The 24,886-nt window shown below is 43.4% G+C and overlaps 1 protein-coding gene across 3 annotated transcripts in view; it reads right to left on the bottom strand.

The window, feature by feature from the left end:
- LOC132208000 (utrophin-like) overlaps nucleotides 1-24,886 on the bottom strand; it is a 173,467-nt gene that overhangs the window by 44,538 nt on the left and 104,043 nt on the right. The window contains exon 1 of one of the 3 annotated variants that reach the window (XM_059643769.1): nucleotides 10,849-11,613. The exons of the other annotated variants lie outside the window; for them this stretch is intronic. Within the exon in view, the coding sequence (XP_059499752.1) occupies nucleotides 10,849-10,888 (40 nt within the window). The 5' untranslated portion in view covers nucleotides 10,889-11,613. Of the gene's footprint in view, nucleotides 1-10,848; nucleotides 11,614-24,886 lie in introns of those variants that run through there. 3 annotated transcript variants of the gene reach the window in all.

Here is a 24,886-nt window from a genome sequence, read left to right as displayed (position 1 = left end):
AGTGTTACTGAGAAGAGCGGGTAAGGTCCCTGTGATGGGCAGTGTTACTGAGAGGAATGGGTGAGCGCCCTGTGACTGGCAGTGTTACTGAGAGGAGCGGGTGAGGGCACTGTGATGGGCAGTGTAATTGAGAGGAGCGGATGAGGGCACTGTGACAGTCAGTCAGTGTGACCGAGAGGAGGGCATGAGGGCCCTGTCCAGTCAGTCAATGTTACTGAAAGGAGCGGGTGAGGGCCCTGTGACAGGCAGTGTTACTGAGAGGAGGGGGTGAGAGCCCTGTGACAGTCAGTCTGTGTTACCGAGAGGAGCGGGTGAGGGCCCTGTGACAGGCAGTGTTACTGAAAGTAGGGAGTGAGGGCCCTGTCCAGTCAGTCACTGTTACTGAGAGGAGCGGGTGAGAGCCCTGTGACAGTCAGTCAGTGTTACCAAGAGGAGCGGGTGAGGTCCCTGTGACAGGCAGTGTTACTGAGAGGAGGGGGTGAGAGCCCTGTGACAGTCAGTCTGTGTTACCGAGAGGAGTGGGTGAGGTCCCTGTGACAGGCAGTGTGACTGAAAGTAGGGAGTGAGTGCCCTGTCCAGTCAGTCACTGTTACTGAGAGGAGCGGGTGAGAGCACTGTGACAGTCAGTCAGTGTTACCGAGAGGAGCGGGTGAGGGCCCTGTGACAGGCAGTGTTACTGAGAGGAGAGGGTAAGAGCCCTGTGACAGTCAGTCAGTGTTACCGAGAGGAGCGGGTGAAGGCCCTGTGACAGGCAGTGTGACTGAAAGTAGGGAGTGAGGGCCCTGTCCAGTCAGTCACTGTTACTGAGAGGAGCGGGTGAGAGCCCTGTGACAGTCAGTCAGTGTTACCAAGAGCAGCGGGTGAGGTCCTTGTGACAGGCAGTGTTACTGAAAGTAGGGAGTGAGGGCCCTGTCCAGTCAGTCACTGTTACTGAGAGGAGCGGGTGAGAGCCCTGTGACAGGCAGTGTTACTGAGAGGAGGGGGTAAGAGCCCTGTGACAGTCAGTCAGTGTTACCGAGAGGAGTGGGTGAGGTCCCTGTGACAGGCAGTGTTACTGAGAGGAGCGGGTGAGAGCCCTGTGACAGTCAGTCAGTGTTACCGAGAGGAGCGGGTGAGGGCCCTGTGACAGGCAGTGTTACTGAAAGTAGGGAGTGAAGGCCCTGTGACAGGCAGTCAATGTTACTGAGAGGCGCGGGTGAGGGCCCTGTGACAGTCAGTCAATGCAACAGAGGAGCGGGTGAGGGCCCTGTGACAGGCAGTGTTACTGAGAGGAGGGGGTGAGAGCCCTGTGACAGTCAGTCACTGTTACTGAGAGGAGCGGGTGAGAGCCCTGTGACAGGCAGTGTTACTGAAAGAAGCGGGTGAGGGCCCTGTGACAGTCAGTCAATGCAACAGAGGAGCGGGTGAGGGCCCTGTGACAGGCAGTGCTATTGAGAGGAGAGGGTGAGGGCCCTGTGACACAGTCAGTCAGTGTTACCGAGAGGAGCGGGTGAGGGCCCTGTGACAGGCAGTGTTACTGAGAGGAGTGGGTGAGGGCCCTGTGACACAGTCAGTCAGTGTTACCGAGAGGAGCGGGTGAGGGCCCTGTGACACAGTCAGTCAGTTTTACTGAGTCGAGCCGGTGGTGGCCCAGTGACGGTCAGAGAATGTTATTGAGAGGAGCGGGTGAGATAAGGCTCTCACTGAAAAGCATGCATACGAGCAGAGACCTGAGTGGGAACACTGGTTTGTGTTCCCTCCAATTGAGCAGGCGGATGAATAAATTAAAAGCAAAGATCAGTGTTCTGTTCAGTTAAGGTCTGCCTGGAATTAAGCTCTGACCCATGATTGGTGCATCCTACACTACATGTCAAATGCTGAGTGCTCCTGCTGGTCTGCATGACCATGTGTACAGCAGGTGCCTCTTATTGGAGCAACTGGAGCCCAGGGTCTTGAGCAACAAGTGGGAGCATTTCAAAGCATTGGTGAGTCTGACAGGTTTGTTGATAAAAACCGAAAGAACTGCATATGCTGTAAATGACGAACAAAAACAACGTTGCTGGAAAAGCTCAGCAGGCGTGGCAGCATATGTTGGAGGAGAAAACAGAGTTTAGGTTTCCAGTCCGGTGACCCTTCCCCAGAACTGATGGTGGCTGGGAAAACATCGGTTTCTATGCAGAAAATAGGGAGGAGGGTAGTGTAGGGAGTAAACAATAGGATAGAGCCCAAAGAGAGAGAAAGACAGGTGGACAGATAAAGGAGTTGCAAACAATCAGGCTGGGAGGGTGAACAGTTGTGAATGGGGACTGTTCGTCACTAACAACAGGGAATGTGTCGTGGCAGGCTGCGTGGTAACAAAGCCTGGTGTGTGGGGTAGCGGGAGCTGGGATATGGGAGAGTTTAGGCCCTAAAATTACAGACCTCAATATTGAGTCTGGAGGGCTGTCAGGTCCTCAAGTGGAAAATGAGGTGCTGTTCTTTCTGCTTGCGCTGGGCTTCAGTGGAACACTGTAGCAAGCCGGAGACAGAGGTGTTGGCCAGGTTTGTTGACAGTATATGTTTCAGGGTGTTGTTTTGTGATTGAATGCAAGTTTTATCAGGAGAAACTGATAGGCTAAGTGCGTTTTCCATGCAGCAGAGGAGGCTGATCGACGTATACAAAATTATGAGAGGCATAGATTGATTGTGAGAACCAGTAAATGAGTTTAAGTCAGAGGGCATAGATTTCAGGTGAACTGTCAGCTATTTAGAGGGGATCTGAGGCAAGTGTTTTCACCAAAAGTGATACAAACATGTAATATGCTGCCTGGCAAGGTGGAGAAGGCAGGTACGCTTGCAATATTAAAGAAGCAACAGATGAGCATTTAAAGGGCCGGCGTATGGTCGGTAATGACTCAGTGCAGGTAAATGGGATTAGTAGTTTGATGTTTGTTAGTTGGCATTGATGTTGATTAAGTGAGCGTGTTTCTGTACTGCATGACTTTATGAAGCAGGAAAGGAGATATCAGAGGTCCTGGCAAAGATTTTCAAGTCATTTCTGGCCACAGCTAAGGTGCCAGAGGACCGCTAATACTCTCAGCAGAGAGATCTCGGTGTCCATGTCCACAGATCCTTGAAAGTTGCCACTCAGGTTGACAGGGCTGTTCAGAAGGCATACAGCGTTTTAGCTTTTATTAGTAGAGGAATCGAGTTCTGGAACCAAGAGGTTATGGTGAAGCTGTACAAAACTCTGGTGCGGCCGCACTTGGAGTACTGTATACAGTTTTGGTCACCGCATTATAAGAAGAATGTGGAAGCTTTGGAAAGGGTGCAGAGGAGATTTACTAGGATGTTGCCTGGTATTGAGGGAAGGTCTTATGAGGAAAGGCTGAGGGAATTGAGGCTGCTTTCATTCGAGAGAAGAAGGTTGAGAGGTGACTTAATTGAAACATATAGGATAATCAGAGGGTTAGATAGGGTGGACAGGGAGAGCCTTTTTCCTAGGATGGTGACGGCGAGCACGAGCGGGCATAGCTTTAAATTGAGGGGTGAAAGATATAGGACAGTTGTCAGAGGTAGTTTCTTCACTCAGAGAGTAGTAAGGGTATGGAACGCATTGCCTGCAGCGGTAGTACATTCGCCAACTTCAAGTACATTTAAGTCGTCATTGGGCAAGCATATGAACATACATGGAATAGAGTAGGTTAGATGGGCTTCAGATTGGTACGACAGGTCGGCACAACATTGAGGGCCGAAGGGCCTGTTCTGTGCGGTAATGTTCGATGTTCTATAGATGTGTTGTCTTTGGGCTTTGTATTTTGACAAAAGGTTAAGTCATAACATGAGAGCCCACGGTGTTGGAGGTAGCATATTAGCATGGATACAGATTGGTTCATAGGCAAGAAACAGCAATTGGAGATAAAGGGTTCTTTTTCAGTTTGGTGACCCATGACCAGTGGGGTTCTACAGGAATCGGCGGTGGGACTACAACTGTTTACAACATATATTAGTCATTTGAAGGAAGGAGGGTGGATCCTGACAAGTAGTTCAGAGGGGATAGATTTTGAGATGAATTCTAAGTTAAAATGTGTGAGTCAGCGAGTGAGTGATTAAGTCTGGAAGGGTGAGGAACCAAATGGCATGTAAGACAGAAGTGAGTTTGATATGGTTAAATAGAATGTATTTCATTAATGTGGGCAGTGTATAGAATAAGACGGATGAGCTGAGTGTACAGACAGGCATGTGGGAGTATTATATCATAGCTAAAACTGAGGCGTGGTTGAAAGATGGGCATGATTGGCAGCTCATCACTTGTCGTTTTCGGGTATTCAGACCAGATAGAGAGCAGAACAGACAGAAGAGTGGGCCATGTAAAGAAGGTGGGTCACAATATTGAACAAGGAATCAATGAAGAAGGATTATAACTTGGAAGGATCACAAAGCAAAGTTATATGGAAGGAGGCAACAAACATAAAAAGGGCAAGCTTACTGTTGTGTGCTCCTGAACAGTCTGAGAGATGCAGGATTGAAATATAATTAAATTTCAGACAAGGGTAAGAATAATAAGGCCGTAATAGGGGACTTTAACTACCCAACCACTCACTGGAATAGTTTAAGTTTGCAAGGTAGGAAGGGAGCAAAATACTTGAGTTGCATTGCATTCGGGGGCGGGGGAGGGGGGAGGGGGGGGCGGGGTGTGCACAGTTCTGGACCTAATATTTGGTAGTGAATCCAGGCAGGTCGAAGGCATATCAGTAGGAGGTTTGTCCAAAGCCAAACTCTGTCGTCACGCGGGTGCCAGCAGTCACTTCCCCGAGAGCAAACCCTGCGATGTTGACAATTGCTGGCCAAGATAGAGGCGAGAGAAGCAGTTGCAACAGCTGGCAAATATCCACTCTGACTTTCATGTCAGTAATTGTCACTGTCTAATTCCTCACTTCAAGGTGAGGTGAGATACTCATGAGACCTAAATACTCGCACAAAGGCCTTTTGTTGCACACTAGTGAAACTCATCTCTCACCGTTGAAACCTTTGATGGAAAACTGGATTTTTTTTCTCAAAGCCAAGTATTTCTTTCTAATCTTGTCATAGTTTTTCCAACTGATCCAGCACTGCCCACATCATCCAGAAAGGCTGGGAATATTTAGCCCACTGTTAGCTTCACTGATATTTTTACAGTAAATCCAGGCCATCATGGACTACCAGAACACATGGCCAAAAAGTCCCAGCTATATCTCTCTGTTTGTGATGTTTATTAAGGGCTAAACAGGGAAACTGTCTTTGAAGGACTGGACAAAAAAATGTTGGATTCAACAAGTTAACAACATTACTGTTTTGCCTTCATGTAATATACTTGCAGTGCAATCAAATATTTCAGACAGAATCAATTAAAGATCTACTAAGGCAACCTGAACAGGCCTATCCAGTTGTTGATTCAATCAGATTTGGGACCTTTGGCCTTTGACAAACCAAACAATGACTATTATAGAATGGGTTGGTAATTCTTTATTATCTACAAGATTTAGGGACAACAAATTGTCATAGTGGCATAAACTCTATAAATGGAAAGTAGAGTTTTCATTTCTGTCGAGTTTAACAAGGTTTAAGATTGATAGCTTAATCTGTATTAGGCTGACTCTTGAATAACATTACCAAAGAAAGTTTCAACATATTTGCCCCCAAAAAAGTCAGATATTTTGTATATATAAATCCAGGAAATAGTGGAGATGTACAGCAGATTAATCAGCAAGAAAAAATATGTTGATCCTTCATTTTTTTATTCATTTGTGGGATGTGGGCGTCACTGGCTGGCCAGCATTTCTTGCCTATCCCTAGTTTCCCTTGAGAAGGGGGTGGTGAGCTATCTTCTTAAACCATTGCATTCCTCCTGCTATGGGTTGACCCACAATGCTATTTGGGAGGGAATCCCAGGTTTTTGGCCCAGCAACAGTGAAGGAACAGCCCTTTCATTAAGTTATCATCTCTTGCGTTTTCAGCATATAGAATACTGCCAAAAACAGACACAATTTGCCACAGCTTTCCACTTTGCACTCATCAGGACAAATGCAAGAATGCTAAGTTTCAAAGGATCATAATTTATAGCACAGAAGAAAAGGGCTGATCGATTGACAAGTTGACTCGAACTAGTCCAAGTGTTACCGCGCTATTGGGTAATTTTAAAAAAGTGCAGAAATTGGACAAATCACTTGGTTCAGGAGAAAGCACCTGTGAATGTAACTAGGTCGCATCTAGCTCGAACGAATAAGATACATTACAAGATTAACCAATTAAATTGTTTTTTAGTGCAGCTACTGACACACACTTCGGATTCTTTGGTAAGCAATGCCCCAATCACAGAATCACATCTAATGCCATGTGAAACAAAATGTCTGCTAACAAGTAGCTGATCAAATTAAACATGTTCTTTCAGCCATTCACAATAGGCTTGTGCTCACGCTCAATCAGCCTACGCTTGCAAGACCCAAAGGCGGCCAGAGTCAGGACAGCAATCCGAACATTGATAGCCATGTAAAACTCTATGCCGTCAGGTTACGCTCAGAGAAGAAAATAAAACAGAATGTGTGGAAAAGTGGTCACACAAGAATGGAAGCAAGAAAATCCCTACAACACTCTGAAAGGCACAGGCAGGAACCACCATGGGTGGCACTATAAAATCAAGTCAACACAAAGAGGAGACATGAGAGTCATTTGGCAGAAAATATAAAAAACAACAAGCTTTCTCCAAATATCTATCAAGAAGGGCAAACAAGACACCACCACAATTAGGAGTAAGGTGAAAAAGTGGCAGCATTATTACTTTCAGACTTCTGCATACATGCAACAAACCAAAAGAATTTGAAATAACAAGGCAGAGGTTTTGGCGAAATGGCATCAGACCCAGTTCTAGATATTGGTAGTCCTCACACTGACCGGATGAAAAGACAATATAGACATTTTCTAATCAACCTGTTACACACCTCTGGAGCAGGTGAAACTTAAACTTGTTGGTCTAAAGACAGGGACACTATCACTGCACCACAAGGGTCCTGTGAAGACACAATGTAACAAACACACACAAGTAATACCTAGGTGCTACATAATTTGTCGCAAAATGTTAAGAAACAATTAGAAAGATCAGGGAACACTGGCCTCTATTACAAGGGGAACTGAAAAAAGGTGGGAATTCTAGCTGCCCCAATATACAGCAGGGTATAGTTTTGACCTCCTTCCTTCAGGATATGTTTATATTGGAAGCAGTTCAAAAGAACATTCTTTATGTTGATTCTTAGGGTGAGAACTCGACTACGTGGAAAGCCTGAGCAAGTTAGGCCTTAACTCATTGGCGATTAGAAGAATAAGAACTGGTCTTTTTGAAACCCAAGATTCTGAGAGGTCTTAACGGGGTAGATGCCGAAAGGATTCCAGGACTAGGCATACTGTTTAAAATTAAGGGGTCTCCTATGTAAAATAGGATGAAAAGAAAATGTTCTCAGTCATCAGTTTGGAATTCTCTGGCCCAGCTCGCAGTGGAGGCCAGGTTCCTGACTAATTCCAGGTTGCCTAACAGATTTTAGAGTTCTGGAGTTGAGGGCTACGGAAGGCAGGCAGGAAAGTGGAGTTAAGGCCCAATCAGATCAGCCATAACACTGAAAAATTCAGCAGGGTCAAGGGATAAATGGCTTACTCCTATTTCTAAGATCGATTTGGGCTTTGACTGAAGTGCCATTAAAAATCACCGATTCAATATTTGCAGTGGTGACTAGAGAAAATGTTTAAGTAAAAATGTGACTTTATATTTAAGATATTGAAGTTGCACATGGATTTGCAAGGCTATATCAAGGTTCTTAAATCTTGAGAGGAAGCAATTCACTTTGTCACTTTGGTTCCCTGCAAGCATTATCCACAATTCGCCCCACTCCATTTTCCCTTCTCTACAACTCTACACTTTTTTCAGCTTTGTGTAAATAAATTCCTTAATGGAACTTGCTACAGACTGTGCTTCTAATAGTCTAACCCTGCCACCTACAGAGACTTTCGAGTCGGTGTATGAGAACTGTTGAGTATGTGTGTCTTTATTTCTGTGCAGCCATTTAAATTATAACATTTATTCTACCTTGTTTCTGTGTCAGTTCTCACGACACATGCTGAATTTCGTCTGCCACACTAGATTTTGCATCTGGTATAAAGTATTTCGTTCCTCATTCCATCTTACAGGAAAGATGTGAATTAATGGATGGATCCCAAAGCAAGAAATCAAGGTTGATTCTTACAATGAGTTTCAGAGACAGTAGGAACTGCAGATGCTGGAGAATCTGAGATGACAAGGTGTACAGCTGGATGAACACAGCAGGACAAGCAGCATCAGAGGAGCAGAAAAGCTCATGTTTCAGGCCGAAACCAATCAGAAGAATGGTCTAGGCCCAAAACATCAGCCCTCCTGCTCCTCTGATGCTGCTTGGTCTGCTGTGTTCATCACCTCTACACCTTGTTATCTCTCTTTTTTCTAAGAAGTGCTGATTTGTCGGAGCAATTTCTGGTTGTGAGGCTTTAATGTCTCTGAAAAAGATTCATGAGGGACCCTTAATGGAAAATAAATATCAGAGATTTATTGGGTTGGGCAAATTCCCTCAAGAATAATGCCAACTGCATGGACACGATTCCCATTCCAACTGAGGTAGATCTGGAATCTGCCTCCTCAGTCTGTCCCTAAAAGTGAAAGGGAATAGCAAACCACTGCTGGTGAAAAATAAGATTGTCAAGAAAATTGCTCAGGATCAAGCATCTGCAGATAATGAGCTTAAAACTTGCCTTAAAGCAATCCACACATCAATGATTGGAAGAACGAAATGAAAGAAAACAGATAGAGGAGGCTCTTGGTTCCAGAATCAAACAGAAACTGATGAAAGGCTTGGAAGGAATGGCTAGCTAAAGCAACGGTCTGCTACTATCAAAAACACTGCACTTTTAAGAAGCTACTAAGCCAGAATTAGGTTATTTTTAAACACACAATTAGTCTTCAACCCTTATTTCCCAAATATTGAGTGGGCAGTGCCGTGGATAAGTGGTTAGTTGTGCTGCCTCACAGCGCCAGGGACCTGGGTTCGATTCCCCACTTCGGCAGCCGTCTGTGTGGAGTTTGCACGTTCTCCCCATGTCTGCGTGGGTTTCCTCTGAGTGCTGCGGTTTCGTCCCACAGTCCTAAGGCATGCAGGTAAGGTGGATTAGCTGTGGGATGTGCAGGATGACAGGCATAATGTAGGGGGATAAATCTGGATAGGCTGCTCTTTGGAGGTTCGGCGTGGACTCGATGGAGCAAATGGTCTGCTTCCACACTAAGGATTCTATGACTGCTGCATGAACTGAGCTCTACCTTGAACGTAATATTCAGTCATACATTTGATCTACTGCTTTGCTCTGTGCCATGGTTCGCACACTGTGAAAACTGTATGAAATGCAATGCAAATGCAACACAAATGCTTTTCACAGTGTGTTAAACTCCAGAGACATTAAATTCAAATAAACAAAATCTCTCTCTCGCTCAACAGGCATCTACATGAAGGAAACAACCCCTGCACAAGAACTCAGGCTTTAATCAGCTAATAACCATGATATGTAACACCTTACTCCTCCCCCATGTTTATGCATCAATTTGTTAATTCCATAAAAACAACATGCTTGGTTCTTGCAGACAGATACAACCCCACTTCACAGTCATTCTGCCTTTGGGTACAAATTTCACTCAAAAATTAATTCAGCATCTTTTTCGTTTATCCTGAAACTGCAATAAAAGCCAAAAACATCCTCTTTGGCAATTCCCCTTTTTAACATGATAACAAGACCTTATTCTACTAATTCAAAAATTGTTGCCATAGAGAGGCCAAGGGCAGGAGGTCAGGAAATGAAATGTCAGTTCAATCAATCCAGGTACCTGACAGCAAATGGATGCTCGTATAAGCATCATCCACTCTCTGGTCCAACTTTACAATGCTGTGAATAAGGCACTCTTGTTAATCCATACTATATGGATTTCTTTCACTAAATTAGCAGTGGAAATTAGGCCACAGTAAAAGGTCAGCAAAACTAATTACAAACTCTCAGGCATATGAATAATTCATGCAGTCGATGGTCAAATGCTACTAAGTTCCAGAAAATTGAGAAAACTCCCATAAATTGTGGCCCCAATTGTTTGGCTGGAAACCATGGCCAGAACAGGTTTCTTGCATTTCTCCACAGTAAATACTACTTCAAAACAATTAGAACAATGATAAATGGAACACACATGTATTCGATCAATGTATTTAAAACTGGTGAATAACTATCCTCCTCAATTAAAAGCTGGATAGGTTTATGGGGTTTAAAGCAGAGTCTATTTAAGAATGACCACTGTATTTACTTTCAGCTGTTCGAATATATAAGAGAATCATTACATGTTTAATTTCTCAATTTAAACAAAGACATGGCACTCCACAGCAGGATATGCTCTCTGTAAATTGTGACAGGCATCTCTGGTAATTAACTAAAACACAAATCAACTATTCCACTGACTTTTCCCAACATTTGAACACACTTTGTAGTTCTCTATAAACTTAACATAAATGTACTTTGACTTTTACTGCTGTTGTATGTTCATAAAATTCCATTATGCGTGGCACTAACACAGTTTTCAACCTGCTTAGAAACGGATCAACAACACATTGAAGTATGTAAGAGAATGTGTGCTGTGGTATTAACCACTGCATCAACAGAAATTAAACGCAAAGTGAATAACATGGAATGAAGAACTAAATATTAGGCCATTAGATAAAATCATGTTTTTCTTACTATACCTGTTCAATTTTTCTTAGCAACTCCTGCAAGCTGAAGTTCAGGCCATTCATCATTATGTCTCACCTTGACACAGCCGACATCTTTCTGCAATAGGTTGTCCCATTACTGCTGTTGTGCTGCAGTTTTACATCTTCAAGAAGATTACCTCCTGTTTTAACCTGTCCTCATGTTTCTCTTACACACTAAATCCATCAGATTGTGGTTTACATATTAGCAGTTTCACACATCCATCAATTCAAAAGAACTCGTCCAAAGATACCCAGATCCAGGGTGCTCAGTAGTCTTTTGCGGCTTTCAGCCATCTTCCATTGTGCTTTCTTCGTCCCAGGCAGTTCTCACCCTAAAGTTCAGTCAAAGACTTTGCTAGTTCTCGCTTCTTCCAACAGCCCAGCTGTTTTTCCTTTAACGTACCCAATTTTGGGGTCCGTCTGAATCAAACAGTTGGTCTAAACCGCTGGCAATTTGGAAGTCAAAAATAACTGACCGATCGTCACATAAGAAATTTTTAAAAAGGACTTTCTGCGCAAAGGTAAGAAAACCAATCCTCGAAGGGAGTCTATTGTAAACATATAACCAAACAGTGACATCAAATGGGACTTCAGTCCCCAGGGCAAGGAAGACCACAGCAAAATACCAGACCACTCCCAATGATCTGTAAATTAATGTGTTCATGTAAAAGTCCCTCAGATTTATTACCATCTTTGCTACAGGCTGAGAGTTCAGAGATCTGTGCCCATCAGTTCCACTGTGCTTCTCTACCTCATACTACAGATCACTGCACTGCCTAGTTTAATACGAGGCCCTCAAGCTCTTATTCAACTGCTGCACTGAATGCCTGCCGTAATCTTCTATTCCTAGCTGCTGTTTATTATGTTAATCAGCATCCTGCAGCCTCCTTGTTCTCTGAAGCCAGGTACACTCCTGTTTCCTGAGGCCTCATTTTTGGCAAGACTTCAGTCCTGGAGATATGAGCAAAGAGCCAGAACCTGATTTAATAAACAGTAAACATACACCCAAAAAGCATATTGCAACATACTCCTGCTGCTGGCTTTCAGTGTAAAACTCTCTCTACTGAAACAAAAAGCAGATCTAAGTTTTCAGGTACTCAGAGATTTGTTACATGTTTTACTCAACGTAACATTGACATTTATTGCAGTACTGAGCTGAAAAGCTTTTTTGTTATTTCTGACTAGCCTTCTCGGTTATCGACATTCTACTCAGCTTCTTTTGTTAAGAGATATAAAAGGTAAAGTCACCATAGACTCAAAGGAGCATGGGGCAAGAGATTACTGGTGGTGAACTTAACCTGAAGGTCACCATGCCTCTGAGCTACGGGTGACGTTGAAACATTGGGAAATTCATGGTAACCTCAGCCAGTGTCGGAAGTGAACCCACGTTTTTGGCATCGCTCATAAACCAGCTGCCCAAACAACTGAATCAAATCCCAGTACCTTTATCTATACTGGTACATTTAGTGGCACTCGGGGCTTGAGGCTGCATTTGCATAGATTGCAGTTAAGGATACATTTCAAGCTACAGAGGTAAGATTCAGTCAAAATTAGAGAATCCCACGTTGTGCAATGGATCTCAGATAGCTAAGAGAACTGAGTGAGCTTTAACCTGCTGTAGCAGTAAAGGTCAAGTTAAGACCAACAAAAGAGGATTTTGTTTCTTTCAAAGCTCCAAATTTACTGAAGTTGTTAGAGTAGGAGCCCTTTAAGTATTAAAGTTACCTGTAGATATAAATTCATATGTAGCTGAGAAAGAGGTGACACGGTGGCTCAGTGGTTAGCACTGCTGCCTCACAGTACCAGGAACCTGGGTTCAATTCCACCCTCAGGCAACTGTCTGTGTAGAGTCTGCTTGTTCCGCCAGGTGCTTTGGTTTCCTTCCACTACCCAAAGATGTCCAGGACTGGCCATGCTAAATTACCTCATAGTGTCCAGGCTAGTTGAGTTAGCCATGGGAAATGCAGGGTTTCCTGGATCGGGTGGATCGAGGTGGGATTGTCTTCAGAGGGTCAGTGTAAACTCAATGGAATGAATAGCCTGCTTCCACACTGTAGGGATTCTATTCTATTCAAATGACAGTGAACTAAAATGTTTAATCATTCTTGTAACTGTACAGTCAATAAAATGCACTAGAGGCAACTACACCTGGGCTGTGTGGAGAGAGACAATGGGAACTGCGGATGCTGGAGAATCCGAGATAACAAAGTGTGGAGCTGGATGAACACAGCAGGCCAAACAGCAACCTCCGAACTTGTCTGATGAATGGTCTCGGCCCGAAACGTCAGCTTTTGTGCTCCTAAGATGCTGCTTGGCCTGTTGTGTTCATCTAGCTCCACACTTTGTCAACTCTACACATAGACTGTGTAGTTTATTTTGCAATTACTGGGGCTTCACTCCCCTACGCTTACAGTTCCTGTTCTGACAAAAATATTCCTGTAAGAATCAGTGTTAAAAATTTTAAAATTAATTGGAATTTGTCATTCGTTCCCTTCGCAGGATTTATAATTGGCGTCTCCCTGACATTTTAGATTTGGCAAAGCTGTTATTATTTAACAACCAACAAATACAAAACATTTGATTAATCCTGGAAAAATAACACAAATGAAGCAATGCTCCACTGCTTGGGCCTACATTACAAAGGCTTACAATACAACTGGCACGGAATGTCCCTCTGGGAACAGCACATTTGCACAACTCCGACAGAGGCTTTGCAAAGAACAAACCAAAAATATACCAATTGATAAATATTTATGTTAAAATCTACTACAGATTAGAGAGCATTAGTCAACTATAGAACATTGCAAAGTTTCTCATAAGAACATCTTCACCCAGAGTGCCAGATATGAACCATAATTTTGAGTAGGTTACTGCATTGACATTTGAAAACACACAATAATGCAAATAAAATCAATATCTCACTTACTTAATGAAATAGTTCCACAACTGCAGATTGAGTAAAAAGGTTTGGAGAATCAGCAAATTGATTATCTTTGCCATCTGACACAATGTTCATCAAATCCAACCTGTTTTGATGAGATACTTTTGACTGTATAATCATCCCTCCGTACGAAAGCCTCTTCCTTTCCATCCATTGAATTCAGTACTCTCTGACTTTGGAGTGAACTGCACATTAACTGCCCTGGGCAATCTAAAAACATTTCCGAGTTGAAAACTTATGGCCAACTCCCAATGTAAATAGATTTCTAAATATACAGTTATTAGCTGAGAAAATGGAAGCAGGTTCACTTACATGCCAATGTACAGGCCTAAACATGCACTTTAGTTTTGAAAAACTGAATGGTGGCTGGGAAAACGTCAGTTTGTATAGGTAGAAAATGGGGAGGTGGGTGGGGTCGGGAGCAATCAACAGGGTAGAGCCCAAAGAGAAAGACAGTTGGACAGATTTAGGAGTTGCTACTGATCAGGCTGGGAGGGTGAATAGTTGTTAATGGGGACTGTTAGTCATTAACAATAGCGGGTGTGTCGGGGGAGGCTACATGGTAACAAGGCCTGGTGTGTGGGGTGGGGGTGGCTGGGACATGGGAGAGTTTAGGCCCAAAAATTATTGGACTCAATATTGAGTCCGGAGGGCTGGAGGGTCCCCAAGCAGAAAATGAGGCGTTGTTCCTCCAGCTTGCACTGGGCTTCACTAGAACACTGCAGCAAGCCGGAGACAGAGATGTTGGCCAGGGAGCAAGGTGGTGCATTGAAGTGGCAGACATGTTTTTCAAAAATCTGATCTCAGATTTAGTCACGCCCTTCCCTCCACCAGTTTGTCACTGTTAGAAAATTTGGCCAGTTCACATTAAACCCCTGAGTCCATGTTGGTGGTGGTAACTACAAATAGGCAAGATCCTAACATGATCCTAGGACACCCCAGCAAGTACTCTTACCGGTCTCAATCTTGATACCACTTCTCAAATGAAAACTCATCGCTTCAGCCAGTTTCAATCCATTCCTGTGTTTTGTTTTCATTCCACCACAATGAGCTTCAATAGCTCTGTTACATGGAATTTTGCTGAAGTTTCTTTTTTAAAGTCTAGATATATGTCAAATCAGGTAATGATCTAAATGAATTGCGAAGCAGACTCATAGATCCAAATGACCTTATCCTATTTCTGCATCTTGGAATTCCCACAGTCTACCTGGAACATGATTTCCTCTAAAAGTTCAAAGCGGTTAGTCAGCCAGACTGCCCCCTTCCAAACCTACATGTTGGCCAATGTTAATTAGATTAGCTGTTCGACCCTGAAATTCACTCCTCACAATCATTTCCAGTATTTTACTCCGATCTTGGTTAAGTGTAACGAACTTTAAGTTTTAGAATCCTTACAATGTGGAGACAGGCCCTTCGGTCCAAAAAGTTCAGTTGGATCCTTGGAACATCCCACCCAGACCCATCCCCCTAAAACACACCTAATCTACACATTCCTGAACACGATGGGCAATTTAGCATGGCCAGTCCACCTAACCCGCACATCTTTGGACAGTTGGGAGTAAACCGAGCACCCGGAGAAAACTCACACAGACACAGGGAGAATGTGCAAACTCCACACAGACCGTCACCCAAGTCTGGAATCAAACCCGGGTCCCTGGTGCCAAGAGGCAGCAGTGCTAACCACTGCACCACCATGCCGCCCTTAAAGACATGTCCTTTGAGTCAGAAACGAACCAGCAACCAGAAGATCTTTTTGGATCTTTACTTGAAAGTTAACCTGTTTCCAATTTGTATCACAAGATATTCCCAGAATATAATTTCCTCCTAACAATTACCAGCACCTCACAAATAAAATCCCTTGGCTCCCTCAACACCTGAAATACTTGCTATTAAAGCCACTTGCAAAACTCAAGACTGCATTCTCAACAAAGCAAAATGGAAAGTATTTTATTGAAAGAACGAACTACCTTCTGAATCTCCTTCCCTTGCTCTCCACTTTTCATCTCTGAACTGATAGATTGCCACAGCACATACCAGTAGAAATCAGGAGCCATAGACAAGAGTGATCTTTATCATTACTATTCCGAGGTCCCACAGACAAACTACTCTTACGTTGAGTTGATACAATGTAGCCCTGGAACTATTTTGTTACAAATCAATAAGGCACTTTCATCACAACAGGAGCAGATTCAATGCTGTCAGTTATTTCAATGCCCTCTCATTTTTGAATGGTTTTTCGTTACTTCATTATTATGTGTTACTGCTTTAGTGCATCAGCAGCCAGGTAACCAACAAATTCTCTGATGTATCACTGGCAATTATGGACTTTGGACCAGGTTCATTTATGCTTTGATTTTTCTCTCTCCTTCTACTTTCAGGAATCCCAGTGTTTCTTTGCCTTCCAACTGACCTACCAGTGTTCAAGGATATTGTTTTCCATACAGCAAGATATTATTTTCAGAATTATACCCCCAAAATATAATCTAGCAATTTAACACAAGAAATTCAACTGGCATACGCCAGCGAGAGTTATCACATTCATAACCCTTATTACAATTGTTTGTAGATTCTCCACATCCTCTCAGCATTGTCTGGCCAATACTTTCCTCCATTTACTGTGTTAACAGCAAAGTCACAAAGTGAAATTATATTCTATTTGTGTCAAATTTCAGAAGTACAATGGATTCAATGGTAAACAAATACTAACTCAAATACAGCAGCTATAGATAATCAGATTAACCTTCCAACCAAAGCAGAGCAACAACCAAACGACAGACTGCCAAACTATACACCCAAAACAACAGCAAATTCAAAATAAGAAAAGCCATGATTAAACTGCTCTCATGAGAATGCACTTGATAACTGCACTCGGATACAGGGAAAAATACCAAGCCTGGAGGAAAAGCGCAGCATACCCATAAGGTAAACTCAGGTTGCTGAAGGCATGCTTCACAAGAAATAAATTAAAGAAATTTTGGCTTTGCTGCTGGCAAACACAGCAAATGGCTGGTGAAAACAAATGAGACGTTTCTGAGGGAAGGCTCAACTTCAAAAACATGTGCTCTAAAGAATCAACATGACAAAACAAAATCAGAAAATCAGATGACACCAAAAACAGAACTTGCTGGCAAAGCTCAGCAGGTCTGGCAGCATCTGTGAACAAAAATCAGAGTTCACGTTTTGGGTCGGGTGACCCCTCCTCAGAACGCAACCCTCTTGTTTGTCCGTTTCTATGCATAATGCAAAATGTAAAACAGTTGTCTAATTGCAAAGATTTTCATCATGTTTTAGTATTTCAGCCAGAACATACAGCTTATTAGATGATTAAATTGGTCTTTCATGACAAGCCTGCTCAGAAAGTTGTGTCTAAACTGCAGTGGGTAATCACTTCGGCAATGCTGGATGTGTCAAAATGCTGCTTGGCCTTCGGTGTCCATCCAGCTCCACACTCTCGGATTCTGCAGCATCTGCAGTTCCCATTATCACTGATACAATTTTGTGACTTACCCATTTTCAAACCAAATATTTCAGAAGATATTCTAGACAATAGAAGAAATCTGTTAAATTACTTTATGTTGAATCTTTCAGGGTAATACTAAGAGTATGTTTTTGCATGTTACAGTTTTCAAATCAGATGCACAGCAACAGGATGCCTCCAAGTATTTCTAAACAAGACAGATGTGATTTTTTGTGGTGGCACAGAAGCAGAACAGTTGTTGCCAGTCTCCAAAAGTCTATTACTTTAGCATATCAGAGTCTCTGGGGTAATCTCACAGCATACTCATGACAAGATCACTCTCAAAGCCACACACAAATCAAATCTAATTCTAGACGGATTCTTCTCTTTACTTCTATTTATTTTAAAGCAAACATTTGTACAGAAAAGAATTTTACAATCAGACTGTTTGAATCAACTGCTTTAGAAAAAGGCCGACAACAAACACACAGCACGCAGTTCTGGGCAAATTATTGAGGGTCTGTCTACCAGTCCTAACTATTTCTTCATGAGGACCATAAATCTTTTTGAATCCTTATATTTCCTTGTCGACCTTGTCAGCATTTCATGATAAAGTACATATAAATGCTTAAAACAAGTCAAAATCCTGGAATTCCCTCCCTAATGTCATCGCGAGAGTAGCTATATCACATGGCATGCAGCGGGTTAAGAAAGCAACTCACCACCACTTTCTCAAGGGCAACTCAAGACAGGCAGTGATGTCCATATCGCAAAAGTGAATAAAAATTGTATATTGAAATAAAGATACACAATAGTAAGTCTCACCTCAGGTGAGGAAACTACTGGAAGCAATTCTGTGGGACAGAATCAATCCACACTTGGAAAGGCAGGGCAGTCACGGTTTTATTGAGGGGAGGCCATGTCTGAATAACTTGATTGCATTTTTTGAAGAAGTAACCAGGTGTGTACAAGAGGGGATTACATTTGACATAATCTACTTGGACTTCAGCAAGGCTTTTGTCAATGTCCCACATGGGAGACTAATAGTGAATAGCCCAAGGGATCTGACGAAATTTGGCTACTCGGATCCAGAATTGGTCGAATGTCAAAGCACAGAGGTTGATGATTGCTTGGTGTTTTGGTGATTGGAATTCTGTGTTCAGCGCAGGGATCAATGTTGGACTTATTGCTGTTTGTGTTATTTATAAACGATTTAGATATCTACATAGCAAGGCGGATCAGTTAGTTTGCAGATGGTGCGAAAATTGGTGGAGTAGTCATTCATGAGGAGGTTAGCTTTAGATTACAGGAGAATATAGATAGGCTAATCAGCAGCAAATGGAATTCAATCTGGATACACGTGAGAGAATGCACTTCAGCAGGACAAATAAGGAATAGGAATATATGATGAAAGGTGGAAGCACTGAGGATCCCAGGGATTTTGATATACATGTACACCAGTCCCTTAAGGTATCAGGTCGGGTAGATAAAGTAATGAAGAAGGCATAAGGGACACTTACCTTTACTAACTAAGGCATTGAGTTTAAGAGTAGGGTGGTTATGCTGGAACTCTGCAAAACATTGTTTAGGACACAGCTAGCGTAATGGGCACAGGTCTGGAATCCACAGTGAAGGGTTGGTGGGGATGTCACTGCACTGGAGAAGGTGCAGGGGAGATTTATCAGGATGCTGTCCAAGGTGAAGAGTTTTTGAAATGAAGGAAGAATGAACAGTCTAAAGTTGTTTTCCATACAACAGAACAGATGAAGGGAGAATATGATTGAAATGTATAAAATTATGAGAGGCATAAACAGAAAGAAACTTTTCGCTTTGGTGCAGGGATCAATGACTGGTCACGTAGATTTAAGGTAAGGGGCAAGAGATTCAGAAGGAATGAGAGGAAAAATGTTTTTACCAAGAGGGTGTAGGAATCTGGAACTCACTGCCAGTAAGGGTGGCTGAGGCAGAAACCCTCGTAAGATTTACGAAATAAAAGGGGATACTTGCTATGCCAAGGCATACAAGGCAAATGGTACAAATGCCGTAAAATGGAATTAGAATAGTTAGGTGGCTGTTTTTCACAGGCACAGTGCCAAAGGTTCCTTTCCTGAGCTAGAGGCCTCTATGAGACAATAACCAATTCATAAGCATAATAGGTAGTTCATAATATCAATAACTTTGGTTAAAGATATTGGTTGAGAAATTCAAATTCGATTGCCTAACATGACCATTTCTGGGAAATAGCTCAGAATGACTCCCAAAGTGAGCAGTGAATAAAGAAAAGGATTTAATCTAATTACCATTAGATACTGTTTCAACAAATCTCCTGTGCTGTGTTAAAAACCTGCCTGCCCTGCCCAAAATCCACAAGCCTGCCTGCCTGGGTCGACCCATTGTCTCAGCCTGTTCCTGCCCCACCGAACTCATCTACACCTATCTGGACTCCATTTTCTCCCCCTTGGTCCAGGAACTCCCCACCTACGTCCGTGACACCACCCACGCCCTCCACCTCCTCCAGAACTTCCAATCCCCTGGCCCCCAACACCTCATTTTCACCATGGACGTCCAGTCCCTACACACCTGTATTCCGCATGCAGATGGCCTCAAAGCCCTCCACTTCTTCCTGTCCCGCAGGCCTGACCAGTCCCCCTCCACTGACAGCCTCATCCGCCTAGCCAAACTCGTCCTCACCCTCAACAACTTCTCTTTCGATTCCTCCGACTTCGTACAGACAAAGGAGGTGGCCATGGGTACCCGCATGGGCTCAAGCTATGCCTGCCTCTTTGTAGGTGACATGGAACAGTCCCTCGTCCGCACCTACACAGGCCCCAAACCCCACCTCTTCCTCTGTTACATTGATGATTGTATCGGCGCCGCCACTTGCTCCCCAGAGCAGCTCGAACAGTTCATCCACTTCACCAACACCTTCCACCCCAACCTCAAGTTCACCTGGGCCATCTCCAACACATCCCTCACCTTGCTGGACCTCTCAGTCTCCATCTCAGGTAACCAGCTAGAAACTGATGTCCATTTCAAGCCCACCGACTCCCACAGCTCCCTAGAATACACCTCCTCCCACCCACCCTCCTGCAAAAATTCTATCCCCTGTTCCCAATTCCTCCACCTCCGCTGCATCTGCTCCCAGGATGAGGCATTCCACTCCCGCACACCCCAGATGTGCACGTTCTTCAAGGACCGCAACGTTCCCCCCGCAGTGGTCGAGAACGCCCTTGACCGCATCGCCTGCATTCCTGCAACACGTCCCTCACACCCCGCCCCCGCCACAAGAGGATCCCCCTCGTTCTCACACACCACCCCACCAACCTCCGGATACAACGCATCATCCTCCGACACTTCCGCCATCTACAATCCGACCCCAGCACCCAAGCCGTTTTTCCATCCCCACCCTTGTCTGCCTTCTGGAGAGACCACTCTCTCCGTGACTCCCTTGTCCGCTCCACAGTCCCTCCAACCCCACCACACCCGGCACCTTCCCCTGCAACCGCACGAAGTGCTACACTTGCCCCCATACCTCCTCCCTCACCCCCATCCCAGGCCCCAAGATGACCTTCCATATTTAGCAGATGTTCACCTGCACATCTGCCGACGTGGTATACTGTATCCATTGTACCCGGTGTGGCTTCCTCTACATTGGGGAACCAAGCGGAGGCTTGGGGACCGCTTTGCAGAACACCTCCGCTCGGTTCGGAATAAACAACTGCACCTCCCATTCGCAAACCATTTCCACTCCCCCTCCCATTCTTTAGATGACATGTCCATCATGGGCCTCCTGCAGTGCCACAATGATGCCACCTGAAGGTTGCAGGAACAGCAACTCATATTCCGCTTGGGAACCCTGCTGCCCAATGGTATCAATGTGGACTTCGCAAGCTTCAAAATCTCCCCTTCTCCCAATGCATCCCAAAACCAGCCCAGTTCTTCCCCTCTCCACAGTGCATCCCAAAACCAGCCCAACTTGTCTCCGCTTCCCTAACCCGTTCTTCCTCTCACCCATCCCTTCCTCCCACGTCAAGCAGCACCTCCATTTCCGACCTACTACCGCATCCCGCCTTCTCGACCTCTCCGTCTTCTCTGGACTGACCTACCCCCTCCCTACCTCCCCACCTATACTCTCCTCTCCACCTATCATCTTTTCTCTCCATCTTCAGTCCGCCTCCCCCTCTCTCCCTATTTATTTCAGAACCCTCACCCCATCCCCCTCTCTGAAGAAGGGTCTGGGCCCGAAACGTCAGCTTTTGTGCTCCTGAGATGCTGCTTGGCCTGCTCTGCTCATCCAGCTTCACACTTTGTTATCTTGAATTATCCATGTAATGGATTATCAAGTAATTTGAATGAAAGATAGAGCATAACCCAGGAAAATGGGTATAAATTACATAGTTGAGATTATGTTACGAATACTGAGATTTATAAAGCTTTCCCTGGACAAAGAATTCACTGAGCATGTTGGTCACAAATCTGTAAATATTTTTAAGCCACTCAACTCAGAATCACACTGTGTGCTGAACTAAATCTTTTCACATTTTTGACACACGCAATACAATTCATCAAAAGATATTGCTTTCAGCAGAAACACACATGGCTGTAAAAATTGCACAGCTCTTCATAAAAGTCAGTCAACTCACTATATCTCCTTGAACATAATGAAAACTTGACTGAAATCATCTGTATTACACAAGAGCTAATTAGAAGCCGAACTCTGGCAGCTCCTGTTCATATGACAGCACCACACAATTAATAAAACAGCTCCACAAAGTGTTCACTGTCAAAAGACCGAGATTAGTACTGAATGGCCCGGGTAACTGGAGGTCGAGTCCAGAATTTTAACTCATTGTACGAGTCAAGGTTGCGCTTGGTTATATAAATTAATGTTATGATTGGAACAGCGTAGTTTCTCTAACTGTGTGTGACTGAAATTAATCAGAGCTAACATTTCAGGTCCAGTGACTGTTCCTCAGAACTGGACCCGAAACTGGGCAATAACTGGCTCATTGTTGCTCATTTTGGGATCCATCAGGGCCAACGTAGCTTCTAACTTTCATACAATTTTGGTCCAAACACAGACAAAAGAATGGTTTTCCAAGGCTGAGAGAAAAGTAACTCACCTTGACATCAAGAAGCCTTCCGAAAACCGAAGTCCATGGGAATCAGGTGGGAAATGGTCTTGAAGATATAGACAGCAAAAGGCAGGATGGTTGTGGTTGCTGGAGATCAATCAGCTCAGTACCAGGTCATCGCTGCAAAGTTCCTCAGTCTGACCAGCTTCAGCTGCTTTATCAATGAACGTAACTCCTTCACAAAGTCAGAAGTGGGTATAGGCACTGATTACTGCAGTCCATGTCCATATGCAGCAAGGCCTGGGCAAAGTTCAGGCTAGGGCTGACAAGTGGTAAGAATTATGCATTACAAAAAAATGTCAGGCAATGACAATCTCCAGTAAGGGAGAATCTAAATCTCTTTACTTGACAAAAACTTGACAAAGTTGCTAGAAAAGATCAACAGGCCTGACAGCATCTGTGAAGAGAAATTGGAATTAACATCTCAGGTCCGGTGACCCTTCCTGAGATATATATTCGAAAGTGCTGAATTTAGAGGCCAACAGAGACAAAGCAAGGTAGCTCTTTCAGGAGCCAGTACAGACAGGCTGGGACAAATGGCCACCTTCTATACTGTCAAATTCTATGATTCCTCAGTTCAGAAATATTAGAATTTGATTGTGATGCAGGATAATGGAGGCGAAGTTGATCACCAAAAAAAAATTGCTGGTGGCAATTTCATTTGCAGTTCTGAAAGATAAATACTTGCAATTCCAAGAAATAAATCACAGAAGACACGGACTTACCTACTACAATGGAATATGTCAACGTGACAACTGATAAATGTAACAGCTCTTCTCCCTCCCAGCAATTTACACCTTTTTGATGATTTCTGTAATAATCAGCAGTTTCTACATAACTTGCTCAAAGACTCCAAAATAATACTTGCTTTCATCTAAATTCTACAAGCTAGTATTTGGAGCAAAAAAATACAAATATTTATAAACAATACTGTCACGTGCTGTCGGTAGCTGCGCACTGTTAAAGGTCAGGCCATTAGGTAATTTCGTTACCATATAAACTCGCTCCTGATTTTATAGATAACACAATCTCTTCAAGGCAAGCCTGACCAAATATTATTAAATGGTCCTGCTAATATTGCAGCTTCATGATTGTTTATTTTGAAGATTACTGAACTGATACAATGGGTCAGAATAAATTTCTACTCAGGCAATTGTAAAAATTCACTTTTTCACAGGAACTGAGAATATCTTGGCAATAGGGAGAATAACATGTTCATTCTAATTTTCTCTTTCTCAGGCTCCTGGGCCTGTTTCTTTCTATTTCAGGCAATATGCAATTGGAGGGAATTCATTAAGGGATTGGTTCACGATCTCAACACCAAATGGCATCAAAGGGTGGCATTTAGAACAAGAATACAGGTAGTGTTTTGTGTTTTGCAATGATGTTGCCAATAGGATTTTAACAGAAGAGCATGCTTGGATGCCATCACAAAATATACATACATAGTTCTTACTTTAAGCAAACAATTTATACCTGAAGCTGTTTCCAAAGTTCTCACCTTCTGCTTCATATTATCGAGTTGGCAGGAATCCTAGAACTAATGAGGCACTTCAACCTGGGGACAGCTATATTGTCAATTGACACCAGAGTCATAGAATCCTACAGCAACGGAGTAGAACTGTACCTGCATCTACCAATTCCTCTGGCAGTTCATTCCACAAGCAAACTACCCTCTGTGTAAAAAAGTTGCCCTTCAGGTCACGTTTAAATCTTTCTCCATTTATTTTAAAAATGTGTGCTCTAGTTTCGAACTCCCCTACCCTAGAGAAAAGACCTTTGCTATTCATCTTATCGGTACCCCTCATAATTTTATAAACCTGTATAATGTCACCCATCAACCTCCTAAAGCTCTAGTGACAAAGGTCACAGCCTATCCAGCGTATCATTACAGCTCAAATTCTCCAGTCCCAACAACATCCTGCTATGTTTCCCGAACCCTCTCCAATTTAATCACATCCTTCCTATAGCAAGGCAATCGGAACAATACTCAAAAAGTGACCACCTACCAACTCCGAGAACTCAATGGTCTGATCAATGAAGGCAAGCGTGTTAAATGCCTTCTTAACCACCTCGTCCAACTTGCAAAGGATTATGTAACATCAATCCTTTGGTCTCTCAGTTTTACAACTCCATCCACAGTTCTATTAACTGCAAAAGTCCTGCCCTTATTTGGTTTACCAAAATGCAATACCTCGCATTTATCCAAATTATCCAAATTGTCACCCCTCAGCCCAATGGCCAATTGTTCAAGATCCCACTATAATTTTAGACACCTCCTAAATGCTCATCCAAACTGATCATTTAATTTCAGCAACATTCAAAAAATTATGAAAGAATATTGTCATCTATCAAGTTGCCTTTTTAACAAAGTTGTGAAGTGAGGGCCTTGAGAGTAGTTGGAGGTTTGGAAGGTGCCAAGGATTTTTGGTGAATTTCTGCTGTGCATCTTTTAGACAATGCATGCTGCTGCTACTGAGCATCAATGGTTGGAGAAAGTGGGTGTTTGTGGATGTGATGCCAATCAAATGGACTTTTTTGTCCTGGATGGCATCAAGCT

This window comes from Stegostoma tigrinum, unplaced genomic scaffold, assembly GCF_030684315.1.
Source record: "Stegostoma tigrinum isolate sSteTig4 unplaced genomic scaffold, sSteTig4.hap1 scaffold_243, whole genome shotgun sequence".
NCBI classification, from domain to species: Eukaryota; Metazoa; Chordata; class Chondrichthyes; order Orectolobiformes; family Stegostomatidae; genus Stegostoma; species Stegostoma tigrinum.
Note: the sequence above shows the minus strand (reverse complement) of the source record. Positions and strands in the feature narration are given on the sequence as shown.